Source organism: Schistocerca cancellata, chromosome 4 (genome assembly GCF_023864275.1).
Source record: "Schistocerca cancellata isolate TAMUIC-IGC-003103 chromosome 4, iqSchCanc2.1, whole genome shotgun sequence".
Taxonomy (NCBI): Eukaryota; Metazoa; Arthropoda; class Insecta; order Orthoptera; family Acrididae; genus Schistocerca; species Schistocerca cancellata.
The window spans coordinates 510,472,990-510,488,331 of NC_064629.1; the positions used below are offsets into that span (position 1 = coordinate 510,472,990).

A 15,342-nucleotide genomic window follows, 5' to 3' on the forward strand; every position below is an offset into this window, starting at 1 on the left:
TACCTTTCTTATATACCAGAGTCACCTGCGCTTTTTTCCAGTCACTTGGGACTTTGTGCTGGGCAAGAGATTCATGATAAATGCAAGCTAGGAAAGGAGCCAATGCCATATAGTACTCCTTGTAAAAATGAACTGAGATTCCATCTGGACCTGGTGATTAACTTGCTTTCAAATCTTTAAGTTGCTTCTCTATGCCAGGTACGCTTATTTCAACGTCGCCCACATGGGACTCTGTCCAATGGCCAAATGATGGTATGTTTGTATGGTTCTCCTGTGTGAATGATTTCTTGAACATGAAATTTAAAACTTTGTCTTTCATTTTGCTATCTTCAACTGCCACACCAGACTGGTCAACAAGGGACTGAATGGACGCCTTACACCTGCTTAATGATTTTGCATACAACCAGAATTTTCTTGGGTTCTGTACCAGATCTTTTGCTAAGGTGTGACAGTGGTAGTTGTATGCTTCGCACGTAGATCTTTTCACAGACAAATGAATCTCTACAAACCTTTGCTTGTCGTCATTTGTGCATGCCCATTTGAACCTAGAGTGCAACAGCCTCTGCTTCCTCAGTATCTTATGAATTTCGTTATTATACCATGGTGGGTCTTTTCCATCTTTTATCCACTTACTAGGCACGTAACTCTCCAGACCACAATTTACAATTTGCTTAAACTTCGTCCATAATTCTTGGCAGTAATGCAACCTTGCAGAGTAGTCATGAGGTCTATGGAATACCACGGTTTGGTTGCCCAAATCATCATTGAACCCCCAGCATGTTTCACTTTTGGGACATAAACTCACCCAGAAGTTGGAAACAATATGAAACAAGATTTTCCCGACCAAATGACATCCCTCCATTTCTCCATAATCCTGGTTTTATGGCTTGAGCACTGAGTTTTCCTGTTGTGATGAATGGGTTAAGATGTCCAGCTTGCCAATTCTCTTTAATGACCATCTGTCACGATGGCTCGGCACACACTTTTATCAGCATCGTGGCAAAACGGATGATGTTTTCCCATTTTTCCTGTAAGCAGTATATATCTCTGATATGGTGCCTCTTTAAACACCAAACACTCTGGCTCCCTTGGTCATGGAAGCACTCACCATATGAGCACCAACAATTTATCCATGTTTGAGTTCACTTAACTTTGACATCCTGCACTCATAACTACACAAAACACTGCTCTAACAGTGATTGACATGTATATTAAGAATATGACACAGATGGTATTCATGGTCAAATACAGCAGCACAAACTCCAGACTTGGCTAGCATCTGCATTTATGTTCAAGCATGTATTTCTCATGGTGTTTCCGTATTTTCGTCCAACCCCATACCTCATCATTGATTTGCCAACAAACTGATGCTTTAGTTGAAAACCTCAGTGTTTTGTTATACAGTGTCCTCTTACTTCTATTCTCTCTCTCTCTCTCTCTCTCTCTCTCTCTATCTGTCCATCACCTCTAACTAGTCCCATCTCTTCCACATTCACCCCAGTGGCATCAGAATAGGAAATAGGTGTGTATGATCTAGCAAATAATATATGCAACTATTCTTATAATGTATGGTTTCCTTTGCCTACACAACTGTTGTAAGACCTCCACCTCCACGAAAACCAGCTTTTTCTCTTCATCTATGAAATTCGATAAACTGTTAACACAAGTAAAAGGTTAACTTTGCATTCCTTCATGATTTTAAAGTATTCACTCATTGTATACTTGTAACAGATATATGAACACTTACACAATATTCCTCTAAATATAGAAATAGATTATGGCAAATCTTCACAGAAAGTGAAAGCAATGTTAGGCACACCACGAAAAGTGTGATAGGAATTGTAATACTCATCACTACAACATTGTACCAGACAACATATTCATGGTCTGTATAAAAGGAACCCTCTCCCCATGAACCATGGACCCTGCCGTTTGTGGGGAGGCTTGCATGCCTCAACATTAGAGATAGCCGTACCGTAGATGCAACCACAATGGAGGGGTATCTGTTGAGAGGCCAGACACACGTGTGGTTCCCAAAGAGGGGCAGCAGCCTTTTCAGTAGTTGAAGGGGAAACAGTCTGGATGATTGACTGATCTGGCGTTGTAACATCAACCAAAATGGCCTTGCTGTGCTGGCACTGTGAATGGCTGAAAGCAAGGGGAAACTACAACCGTAATTCTTCCCGAGGGCATGCAGCTTTGATGGCGTCCTCTTGGGTAAAATATTCCAGAGGTAAAATAGTCCTCCATTCAGATCTCTGGATGGGGACTACTCAGGAGGACGTCACTATCAGGAGAAATAAAACTGGTGTTCTACAGATCGAAGCGTGGAATGTCAGACCCCTTAATCGGGCAGGTAGGTAAGAAAATTTAAAAAGGGAAATGGATAGGTCAAAGTTAGATATAGTGGGAATTAGTGAAGTTCAGTGACAGAAGGAACTAGACTTCTGGTCAGATGAATACAGGGCTATAAATACAAAATCAAATATGGGTAATGCAAGAGTAGGTTCAATAATGAATAAAAAAAACAGGAACACGAATAAGCTACTACCAACAGCATAATCAACACATTATTGTAGATAAGATAGACACAAAGCTCACCCCTTACACAGTAGTATGACTTTATGTGCCAACTAGCTCCGCAGATAATGAAGAGATCGAAGAAATGTATGATGCAATTAAAGAAATTATTCGGATAGTTAATGGAGATGAAAATTTAATAGTCATGTAGGACTGGAATTCGATAGTAGGAAAAGGACGAGAAGGAAAAGTAGTAAGTGAATATGGACTGGGGGAAAGAGGAAGCCTCTGATAGAATTTTGCAGAGAGCATAATTTAATCATAGCTAACACTTAATTTAAGAATCATGAAAGAAGGTTGTATATGTGGAAGACACCTGGAGACACCAGATGGTTTCAGATTGATTATATAATGGTAAGACAGAGATTTTGGAACCAGATTTTAAACTGTAAGACATTTCCAGGGGCAGATGTGGACTCTGACCACAATCTATTGGTTATGAACTGCAGATTGAAACTGCAAAAAGGTGGGACTTTAAGGGATGGGACCTGGATAAACTGAAAATCAGAGCTTGTAAAGAGATTCAGAGAGAGCATTAGGGAATGGTTGACAAGAACAGGGGAAAGAAATACAGTAGAAGAAGAATGGGTAGCTTTGAGAGATGAAATAGTGAAGGCAGCAGAGGATCAAGTAGATAAAAAGACGAGGGCTATTAGAAATCATTGGGTAACAGAAGAGATACTGAATGTAGTTGATAAAAGGAGAAAACATAAAAATGCAGTACATGAAGCAAGCAAAAAGGAATACAAATGTCTCAAAAATGAGATCGGCAGGAAGTGCAAAATTGCTAAGCAGGGATGGCTGGAGAACATATGTAAAATATCCCAAGGAAATATCACAAGCACATATCACAAGGAGTAAGACTGATACTGCCCTCAGGAATATTAAAGAGACTTTTGGTGAAAAGACAACCACCTGTATGAATATCAAGAGCTCAGATGGAAAACCAGTACTAAGCACTGTACATGAGGGTGACGTACTTGAGGGCAATGTTATGGAAATGGAAGAAGATGTAGATGAAGATAAGAGGGGAGATATTATATTGTGTGAAGAATTTGACAGAGCACTGAAAGACCTCAGTCAAAACAAGGCCCCGGGAATAGACAACATTCTGTCAGAATTACTGATAGCCTTGGGAGAGCCAGCCATGACAAAACTGTTCCATCTGTGAGCATGATGTATGAGACAGGCAAAGTACCTTCAGACTTCAAGAAGAATATAATAATTCCAATCTCAAAACAAACAGGTGTTGACAGGTGTGAAAATTACTGAACTATCAGTATAATACACAGTTCCAAAAATACTAACATGAATTCTTTACAGATGAATGGAAAAACTGGCTGAAGCCGACCTCAGGGAATTTCAGTTTGGATTTCGTAGAAATGTTGGAATATGCGAGACAATACTGACCCCACAGCTTATCTTAGAAGATAGGTTAAGGAAGGGCAGCCCTACATTTCTAACATTTGTAGACTGAGAGGTAGCTTTTGGCAATGTTTATTGGAATACCCTCTTTCAAATTTTTAAGGTGGCAGGGGTAAAACATAGGGAGCGAAAGGCTATTTACAATTTGTACAGAAATCAGAAGGCAGTTGTAAGAGTCGAGGGGGACGAAAGGGAGGCAATGATTGAGAAGGGAGTGAGACAGGATTGTAGCCTTTCCCCAGTGCTGTTCAATCTGTATATTGAGCAAGCAGTAAAGAAAACAAAAGAAAAATTTGGAGTATGGAGAAGAGAGAAAAACTTTGAGGTTTGCTGATGACACTGTAATTCTGTCAGAGACAGCAAAGGACCTGGAAGAGCAGTTGAACAGAATGGACAATCTCTTGAAAGGATATGAGATGAAAATCAACAAAAGCAAACTGAGGATAATGGAATGTAGTTGAATTAAATCAGATGAGGCTGAAGGAATTAGATCAGGAAATGAAACAATTAAACTAGTATGTGAGTTTTACTATTTGGAAAGGAAAATAACTTATGATGGTCGAAGTAGAGAGGATATAAAATGTAGACTGGTTAGTGCAAGGAAAATGTTTCTGAAAAAGAGAAACTTTTTGAACATTGCATACAGATTTAAGTGTCAGGAAGCCCTTTCTGAAAGTGTTTGTATGTAGTGCAGCCATGTATGGAAGTGAAACATGGACAATAAATAGTATGGACAAGAAAAGAATAGAATATTTCAAAATGTGGTGCTACAGAAGAATGCTGAAGATTAGATGGGTAGATCATGTAACTAATAAGGAGATATTGAAGAGAATTGGGGAGAAGAGGAATTTGTGGCACAAGTTGACTAGAAGAAGGGATTGGTTGGTAGGACACGTTCTGAGACATCAAGGAATCACCAATTTAGTACTGGAGGGAAGCGTGGAGGGTAAAACTTGTAGAGGGAGACCAAGAGATGAATACACTAAGCAGATTCAGAAGGATGTAGGTTGCAGTAGTTACTCATAGATGAAGAGGCTTGCACAGGGTAGAGTAGCATGGAGAGCTGCATCAAACCAGTCTCAGGACTGAAGACCACAACAACAACAACAACAACAACAACATAAGAGGGACAAGTGCCTTTTTGGAAAACTACAAGGAAACCAAACATTATCCAAATAAAATTTTTAGTTGGCCTATAAAATGGTATCCAAGATTGTACAAAATGATGACTCTAAAATAACTCTATCTTCAAAATATCATTTGTGTTGCCATTGTAAGATGAAGTACAATGCAATATATCATCTACAAAGATGTATTGCCGTTTCTTATTTCCCTAAATTCAGAAATGTAACCCAAAATTAAACAGATGTAACCCTAAAGGACACAGATAACTGAGGTAAAATCACCATCTGCCAATCACTAATAAGTGACTCGTGTATTACAGATGTATATATTATGCTATCCTTTTTTATTCATATTAGATTCCTGCAACTTTCCTGCGAGTCCAAGGAACTACCATATTTGGAAACTCAATATTCAACACTTACTTGCATCATACCTCTTAAACACACCATTATCGTTTTCCTGATGTGCTCCCTCCCCCCCTCCCCCCTGCCCCCCCCCCCTCCCCCACCCAACTTGGATTTTAAATGTAATTGTTCTTCATGTAGGAGTTAGTTGAGAAATGTTAATATTATTTTTGAATACAAATTCGAGTTGCATTGAAGAATATGAACTTCAAATTTCACACCAGTGATGACATATCTTACTGCATATTTATTGTACAAATTGCAGAAACAAATTGTCTGGGAGGAGAGTGATGAGGAAGGCACATTTTTATATCACTCATGAAGTGCACAGAATGCAATACCTCATCTATATCAAGGATAGAAAGTCTAGTATCTCACAGCAGCAGTGCACTTTCTTGTATATAATAAACTCAACAACTAATAGTACTGAAATTGTGTGAACACCACCTAGATACTTTTCACAGGACTAGAGCATATAAAACACATGGAAGTATTGAAGGACAGACAGTATTTACAAATATTTACGACAGTTCATACACATTGCATAATGTGAGCATTTCAGATATGGAGTCCTGTAAGAAACCCACCCCTAGTGTATATTTTCTTCAAAAATACTGCCTGAAAACACTCGTGCCTTCATATGGCTTGACTGGTATCCCACTTCAAACATGTTTGTTATGCAACTTTTTTTTTACGTTTCTGACTGTCTTGTCAGTGCTCGTTCAAACTCCTGAATATGCTCTATGCAACACTTGGGTTCATCCAGCTAGATTAACAGATAATATCACTCCATTGTCAGTTATGTTGTAATCTGGACTGACAATCAATGGTTTCAATACATTATATGCATACATGTCAATATTTTTATCACAACAGTGGACTGGACTTGTTCAGCTATATGAAATCTTTGGTTAACCATCACAAACTGTTTAGTTAGACTTATATGCTGTTATTTATTTGTGAGATGAATTCTTCTCACAATGACTTTTTGGTTATTTTCATTTCCCTCTGTTTATAACTATTGCAATATCCCTCCAGTAACTATACTGCAGTGTTTATCAGACATTATCTAAATACCATTCTGTTTCAGAATCTTACACTGAATGAAACAGAAAGCAACTTATATTTCCTTATTCAATTTACCTCATGGGTTGCTGCCCTCATGTCTTCTGGATGTGTCCTCTTTTCTTCTACAGAAGATGAGAGGGGACCAGAATGCTCATCTGTGACAGGGTACTCTGGTGACCAACCATCAAGGAAAACAGGATGGTATGGTGCTACATAACTCTTCCACTGATTACTGCAATGAAATATCATTCGTCATTACCTTCTTGAATGGATATTTGTAACTGTATGACTGTCTCTTACTTAGCTAAGCTAACTGGTTACAACGAAAATTATTTTAAATTACCACATTATTGAACTGTTACTGTGTGTTAAAAGCCACCGTTTTCTCTGGAGAATGTCACAAGCATGTATGGCATAAGGAAGAATAAAAAGCCCCAAAACCTGAAATTTCCCCATGTGCAGAGTATAGGAACAGAAAGAAGGAAATAAAAATGTAGTACATTTTATGATTATACGGAGGAAGCTTACTGCAGAAAGAGAAGTGTGGAGAAAGAATTTAGTAAATACAGCCAGAGTGCTTTACAAGCAATTCTTTATTTATGAAATGAACACAAAATATAACATTGCAATCAAACTAAAATACAGCCAGAAAAGAATATTAAAAACTATTAATTTCATCTCAAATTATTTTTAATCATCATCACAGTGCAAAAACAATACTGTCCATTTAATTCCATAAATATGCTTATCTACATCTATTACTTGTCTGAGAGTACACACATGCACATGTATGTCCTAATGCTCATACACACACACACACACACACACACACACACACACACACACACACACACACACATATGCGCCCCTCTCCCTCCCCCCCCCCCACCCACACGCACACACACACACACACACACACACACACACACACTAACACACCCACCAGAAACATGTTCATTTCATTACCAAGCCCATCATCTCTGCTTCTAATACGTCTACTTGTTATGCAGCACTTTTCCTTAAGGATGTGTCTTGTCTTCTCAGTCACAGTTCATTTTCATTGCAGAATGAAGAAAACTGAAAGTACTTTATTCATATTTATTTACTGTAATAGGAAAAATGTTCTATTCAGAGTAAAAACCACAAAAATCTTTGAAAAATGAGCTTCATCTACATTTTTTATTTCTTCTGATGGCAGTTCCACAGTCTGTAGTGCACCAAATGATATTCAGAACAGTACAGATACAGTATGTGATCTGAAATCCATACCTACGGAATATTTATGAATTAATTTGATAGACAAGGCTTTCTTTTGTTTCGTATTTCCTGAAAACATAATTTCATTTGATTAACAAAGTTGGATGTTTGGGCACATATCATCATTTCTGGATTCCCAACATTCGGATGTACTATCAACTGTTATTATAACATTTCCTCAAACAAAATTGGAGTAATTTTCTAGCTAACCTACTGTTTTCATTTAGTCAAAGAAGAGAAACTATGTTTTAATCATGTATTGTCCACTTATTTGCCTAAACTGTTTGAATCATCATGAATTACTGTAAACAACTGTTGCCTTGTCTGCCAACTGATGAACTTTTTTGCATCATTCTCCACACATACTGTGACAGTACATAGCTCAAAAATACCTATGGCACCAAAAAAATATTATGCACATAACAAACATAAGTAAATAACTAGCATATTCATGGTATTAGTGTTGATAGAAGCCATCAATAATTCTTTATGGTTATATATGTAAAACGAGTCAATGGAGTTACAACCAAAATAGAAATTCAATGTACCTTTTACAATATAATTGTATTTCTACAAAACCAAACTTAGACAATAAAAACTCAAACTCCCAAAGACTATTACTGACATTTCACATAAGTGGTGTGACCAAACTTAATACACATGTTTATAAATGTTAGAAACCCATTTTCCCAGTCACTCACCCATTAACTACTAATTTTGCACCTGCATCGATTATTTTTGTGATGTGTGCATTAGCATCTACACTTAAACTACATGAACCAATGACTAATATAAGATGAAGGATAAGCTTAACAGAGATTTAGTTGGTTAAGGTCCATTTAAAGATGTGTTACAGATATTTTTCTGTAAAGCAGTATTAGTTATGGCAAGAATGGAGTGTTATAAGTTGAAAATATTCAAAGTGTTCATATACTTGATAAATTTGAAACCTTGTATTCAGAAAATCTTTGTACAAAACTAGCATACATATATTATAATGGCGCAGAGTTTACAAAACCTTACACTTCAGCAATCAGACTCTTCTTGTTCATACCTTGGTATACGCCAGGCATCTCCCAGTGAATGCCACAGTTCAGTTTCCTTGCTTGTAACACAGTTCATTAAAAGATTAACAGCTTCTTGTGTAAGTAGAGGAGACACCACCTTTGCTGGTAAGTTGGGTCCATAATGTGTGTCATGTGATGCATCCACAATTAATGCCAAGGGAGTGAACAGAAAGTGAACTAGCTCTGGAGCATTGGGGTCGTGTATGTGCGTTTTCAGTTTAGCCTGTTAAAAAAGAAAAGAAGCTCAAAAAACATAGTTTAATAAATTTTTTGTAATTAAATGAAATAACAACAATTTATTAGCATTTGACCTATTTATCTTCAGTTACTATTAACATTGCAACAAAAGAATGTTTAAAGTTAAATTACACCAAAAACAATATTTCAATCTCATAACAAGTTACACTTCTAAAATGAACAAATTTAAAAATCTGCAGGTAGAAAATAACAATATTATTTGCCATGCATCTGGAGCATTTGAAATTGTTTTAGATAAGTTGCTATAATTTATCTCATGGGTGGACGAAAACACCACAACAAACCATTTCATAACTTGTACAACATATCTGCACAACCATACCACCAACAACCAATTTCAGGCTTGTGCAGGGCAACAGACTGGATGATTGACTGATCTGGACTTGTAACATCAGCCAGCATGAATCCTGGTAATGCAAGTAGCTGAAAGCAACAGGAATCTATGTTCATTTAATTTCCCGAGGACATATAGTTCTACTGTGTGGCTTAATGATGATGATATCCCCCTCAGTAAAATATTTTGGGGATAAAATAGTTGCCCATTTGAATCTACAGGCAGATATGAATCAGGAAGATGTTGCCATCAAGAGAAACGTAACTGGTGTTCTATAGTTTACAGCATGAAATGTTGGACCTCTTAATTCGGCACATAGTTTAAGGACTTTAAAAAGGGTAATGGAGAGGCTAGAGTTAGATATAGTGGGAATTAATGAAGTGCAGTAGCAGGAAGAACAGGGCTACTGGTCAGGTCAGTACAGGATGATCAACACAAAATCAAATAGGTGTAATGCAGGAGTATGTCTAATAAAGAATAAGACAATCCAGGATGAAATAACGACAATATTATGAAAGGATAGACTGCTACTCACCACATAACCGAGAAGTTGAATCACACACAGGCACAACAAAAAGCCTGCTAAACAAGTCAACTTTCAGCCAAAATGCCTTCTTCTGAATTAGACAAAACACACACACACACACACACACACACACACACACTCTCTCTCTCTCTCTCTCTCTCTCTCTCTCTCTCTGGCGCGAGCGCCTGACCACTATCTCTGGCTGCCATTGCTGGCTGCAGTTACTTGCAGTCTGTCCTCAGCAGCCAGTGGTCACGTGTGCGAGCTGCATTTACACCTATCACAGTAGTACACATGTATATGCCTTCAGCTCTGCAGAATATGAAGAGATTATATGATGAGGTAAAAAGAATTATTCATATAGTTAAGGAATATGAAAAGTTAATTGTGGTGGGAGCTTGGAATTTGATTCCCCTCGATCAGTGCTTTGTTTCAGAATTCAAAATTCCCTTATACTTCATATATTAACCCAACGAGACGTATCAATGGATCAATTGATATAACTGTACATGCATCCGACAAGGTCTCTTGGTGTGATGTGGAGTGATATATCCGTCAGCCCCATGTAATGTGGGTGAACAACAGCAGCAGATTTAAAGACTGCCTTAGACTGTCTTGGCCTCATTTGTCTCATCTCGCCAATGTGTACTACATACTCTCCGGTGGACTTAATTTTCAACTTGGCTATCTTCTGGACACTGATTTGGACTCTGTTATTCCTGGCCATCAATAGTTGGCTTGCACACAGAGATGTTTATTTTCATAATGTGGTGCAGTCTCCGTTCAACAGCATATTGTGCCTACGTTGAGTGACCTGATGGCATGTGTGTGCACCAAGAGTCTGAATTAGACTTCCTTCCCAGCATGACAAAATTGCAATGTTCTCCAGCATTAATGTTGAGTTGTCCAGTAAATCTCCAGAGTATTTTAATTGCAAAGAAGCACTGACTTCTACAAGTATTTTTTCTGTCTGATCCATAGGATTTAATTGTACTTAATTGGTGTTCAACAAGAATCAGGCATACAACACATATATAGGCAGAAAAAGTCAAAACTGCTGAATATCTAAGGATGTGTGTCAAGAGCAATTTAATGTTGAATACCAACATAAAAGTAATGGAAAGAAAGGTAAAGTATTGTCTAAGATTCATGGCAAGAATGTTAAAGAAATGTCATTCATTCATGAAAGTGGTAGCTTATAAAACCATGGTTTCACTGTTTCTTAAGAACTTCTTTCTACTCTTAAATCATTACCAGTATGATTAAAAAATGGATACAGGGAAAATTAAGACAAGAGCATCATGTTCCCTCCCTGGTTCATTTAATTAGTGTGAGAACATCAAAAAGATGTTGGTATACATTACAAGACAGTGTGTACCATGGAAAGGCTTACTATGACAATTCTGAGAATCCAGCTGCAAACAGATTTCATGCAAAATACAGCTTCCTCTCACATATAACCTATGAAATGATTTGGATATTTAATGTCTCTGTTATCATAAAACTGGTCTTGGGTGATACTACATGTCTGTGAGGTTTGTACAGGTAAAATATGTTAGTCATACAAAAGTGTGACTGTGCATAGGACAATAAATGTGATAAAACAAATGGAAATCTGAAACTACATAATAAAAAAGGATAAAAAATAATACTGTCTATATGTCAAATACATATACTTTTACTAGAGAGCTGCCCTGGTTTCGTACTGGTAGCATGAAGTACCTATGGTCAGACAACCTGACTTGCGTAACATTAATAGCTTATATACACTTATGTACACAATGTATGAAGAACACAACAGATCATGTCTTTGATTAAAATGGTGACTCATGTACATTTCAGGTACTTCCTACTCTTGATTTACACAATGATCAACATTCCTGGTTCTGATTCCAATTTAAGTAGTTGTTGGTTGTTTCGGGGAAGGAGACCAGACAGCGAGGTCATCGGTCTCATCGGATTAGGGAAGGACGGGGAAGGAAGTTGGCAGTGCCCTTTGAAAGGAACTATCCCGGCATTTGCCTGGAGCGATTTAGGGAAATCACGGAAAACCTAAATCAGGATGGCCGGACGCGGGATTGAACCGTCGTCCTCCCGAATGCGAGTCCAAATTTAAGTAGCAGTCTCAAAGAACTCTTTAGAGGTTTCCCCTTATATGAGATTCAGGAATAAGTGTGTGTGTGTACTGACATCCTTCTCCACCAAACACACATGTATCAATTCAGTATCAGTTTGAAGAAGGCCACTACACTATGTAATGGAGATTGACGAGTACCCAGAGCCATTTCTTACAAAACCACAAATTTATTTCATCATTAACCCCTCTGCCATGCCACTCTGAACTCCCCCCCCCCCCCCCCCATCCTCGGTATGCCCTTATCAATGAAGAACAGAAATATGAATTCAATAGCAAGGAAATTTTATTTTTTTCTATTTGTTTTACTTAAGTACAAAAGGCTCCATCCATCTCTTTCTTATCACTAGATATACTTACAAGGAATATTTATGGAACGCGATGTACAGAACTCAAGTATCAATCACCCAAAGCTGTTCAATGCAACTCTAAAATTCTCGAGAAAACTCTTTGAAGTTTTCTGAGAAACTTTAATTCACTAAAGTTGAGGCAATTTTCACAACTGGCTGCATGGTTCACTCAGTAACGTTGGAGGATGGCAATCAATGAACAAATCTCACTATATATATATATATATATATATATATATATATATATATATATATATATATATATATATATATATATATATATATATGGTTATAATAGAAGGAAACATTCCACGAAGGAAAAATATACCTAAAAACAAAGATGATGTGACTTACCAAATGAAAGTGCTGGCAGGTCGATAGACACACAAACGAACACAAACATACACACAAAATTCAAGCTTTCGCAACAAACTGTTGCCTCATCAGGAAAGAGGGAAGGAGAGGGAAAGACGAAAGGATGTGGGTTTTAAGGGAGAGGGTAAGGAGTCATTCCAGTCCCGGGAGCGGAAAGACTTACCTTAGGGGGAAAAAAGGACGGGTATACACTCGCACACACACACATATCCCTATGTGTGTGTGTGCGAGTGTATACCCGTCCTTTTTTCCCCCTAAGGTAAGTCTTTCCGCTCCCGGGACTGGAATGACTCCTTACCCTCTCCCTTAAAACCCACATCCTTTCGTCTTTCCCTCTCCTTCCCTCTTTCCTGATGAGGCAACAGTTTGTTGCGAAAGCTTGAATTTTGTGTGTATGTTTGTGTTCGTTTGTGTGTCTATCGACCTGCCAGCACTTTCATTTGGTAAGTCACATCATCTTTGTTTTTAGGTATATATATATATATATAACTTAAATACTTACATCATATAAATATAAAATTCATCAACTATACAATGATTAACACACAATTAACCATCATTTTTATGAAAAACACACTCCTTTTTGTTTTTAATTACATACTGTACACAAAATTCCAGTTTTCATTGCAAATACAAAATCATAATTACCAATAGTAGAGCACTTGCCTGCGAAAGGCAAAGGTCCCGAGTTCAAGTCTCGGTCCGGCATACAGTTTTAATCTGCCAGGAAGTTTCATAATTACCAATATTTTATAAAAGATTGTTAATAATGATTTTTTATTTTTAAAAGAAACATTACAAATTTATTAACACTCTGCTTATAAAATATCAAAAATTAAGAATTTACATTTGCCATGGAAACTGGAATTTTGCACGTGATATGCAATTAGAAATGAAAAGATGTGCATTTTTTATTAAAAAATGATGATTACATATGTGTTAATTAGCTCATGTTTGATGAACTTTATATTTAAATGCTCTAAGTATTGTACGTGAATGAAAAGATAAAACAAGAAAAAGACTACAGTTAGTTTGGAATCAGTGATCCATAGTATGATACTGTCTGAAGAGTGAGGTCCCATAGGAATGTTGGTACCTCATGATGAAATCACAAGCTAAAGACAGTTGCTGTCAGATGCAGCAACAAATGAAAGACATTGACCACGACACGTCCTTAACAGGTTCCATACATTACCGCTGCTGTAAATCTACTTATATCAGAGCACAGTGCCATTTTCCCCACTCTTTGATAGTCCTGTTTGACAGCAGCATCACTGCAGTTCAGATGCAGCAGCAAGCTAGTGTCATCAGTCAGAACTGTATACCAAAGTTAATAGTTAAATGTACAGGGATGTGTGCTGTCATTCAGTACCATTCAAAGAAGTAAACAATTATCGTTTTCTTCTGTGACGATACTAATATATACTGTTACTCATGTGGACACAGATTTCATCCAAGTTAAATATTCGTATATTACAGAGTTTTACTAAAATTAACTAATATTTTTTTATATGTGCTATAGTAATAGCTCAACCTCCTTCAGAAGTAAAACTATCAAAGTATCATCTAGGCTTGCTACAACACATACAAGATACTGATTATCAGCCTCCAGGATACTGACTGAGTCACATGGCCAGTTGTGAAAATTGGCATAACTACAGTGAATTAAAGCTTCTTAGAAAACTTCAAAATCAATTTTCTTGGGAATTTTTTAGAACTGCATCAAACTACCTTTGATGAGTGATATTTGAGTTCTGGACTTCATGTATCATAAACATATACAATTTAAAAAAAAACTCCTAATGCCAGTTAGCTTCCTTGTAAATTAAAAAAAGTGTGGTAGTTTTATTCTTGTCTAATTTTAGAATGTAGCTTTTCTATCCATTCCCATCTTCCAACTTCCAGTTCTCAGTATCTTTATTACAAATATTTCTATTAATGTATGTGAAAAATATACATTACACAGCAGTATTAGTAAAAATCAGTATCACCAGTCCAATTGAATACAAAGCTAGACTGATGGCTACAAGAAGTCTATCATCAATCTCAAAATGTATCTATTTTATCTGGTGAACTGATACTGCGCTTGATGATTGTTGGTGGAATTTTGCAAACAGATCAGAATTCTCTAAGAGCAGCTAAGACAGAAGCGGTGAATATGTAAAAAGGAAAATCAGCAAACAGTCATGCAATTTGAGAAGTTATTTTATTTTATTTTCACAACCAGTTTTGGCAATTCAATATGCTATCTTCGGGCCCCATATGCATCTTATGTACAGACACTCAAAAGTATGATACCGGCATACTGGAGCCATCAGTTTCTGGAAATCATGAATTTGTATTCAAGTTCTTCCTTCGAAGACTTGATAAGTATTCAAAGAAAGCACTTGAAGTTATGTAGAAATCTTAAGCTAATACTTTCATAAATTGAGGTTACAA

General features: G+C 37.1%; 1 protein-coding gene across 2 annotated transcripts in view; it reads right to left on the bottom strand.

Annotated features, from left to right (window-relative positions):
* The window catches only part of LOC126183223 (epidermal growth factor receptor kinase substrate 8-like protein 2), a 201,863-nt gene that overhangs the window by 39,619 nt on the left and 146,902 nt on the right, over positions 1–15,342 (bottom strand). For both annotated transcript variants that reach the window (XM_049925007.1, XM_049925005.1), the window contains exons 9-10: positions 8,914–9,149; positions 6,678–6,834 (exon numbers count right to left, since the gene is read on the bottom strand). In XM_049925007.1, coding sequence (XP_049780964.1) covers positions 6,678–6,834; positions 8,914–9,149 — 393 coding nt within the window. The remainder of the gene's footprint in view (positions 1–6,677; positions 6,835–8,913; positions 9,150–15,342) is intronic.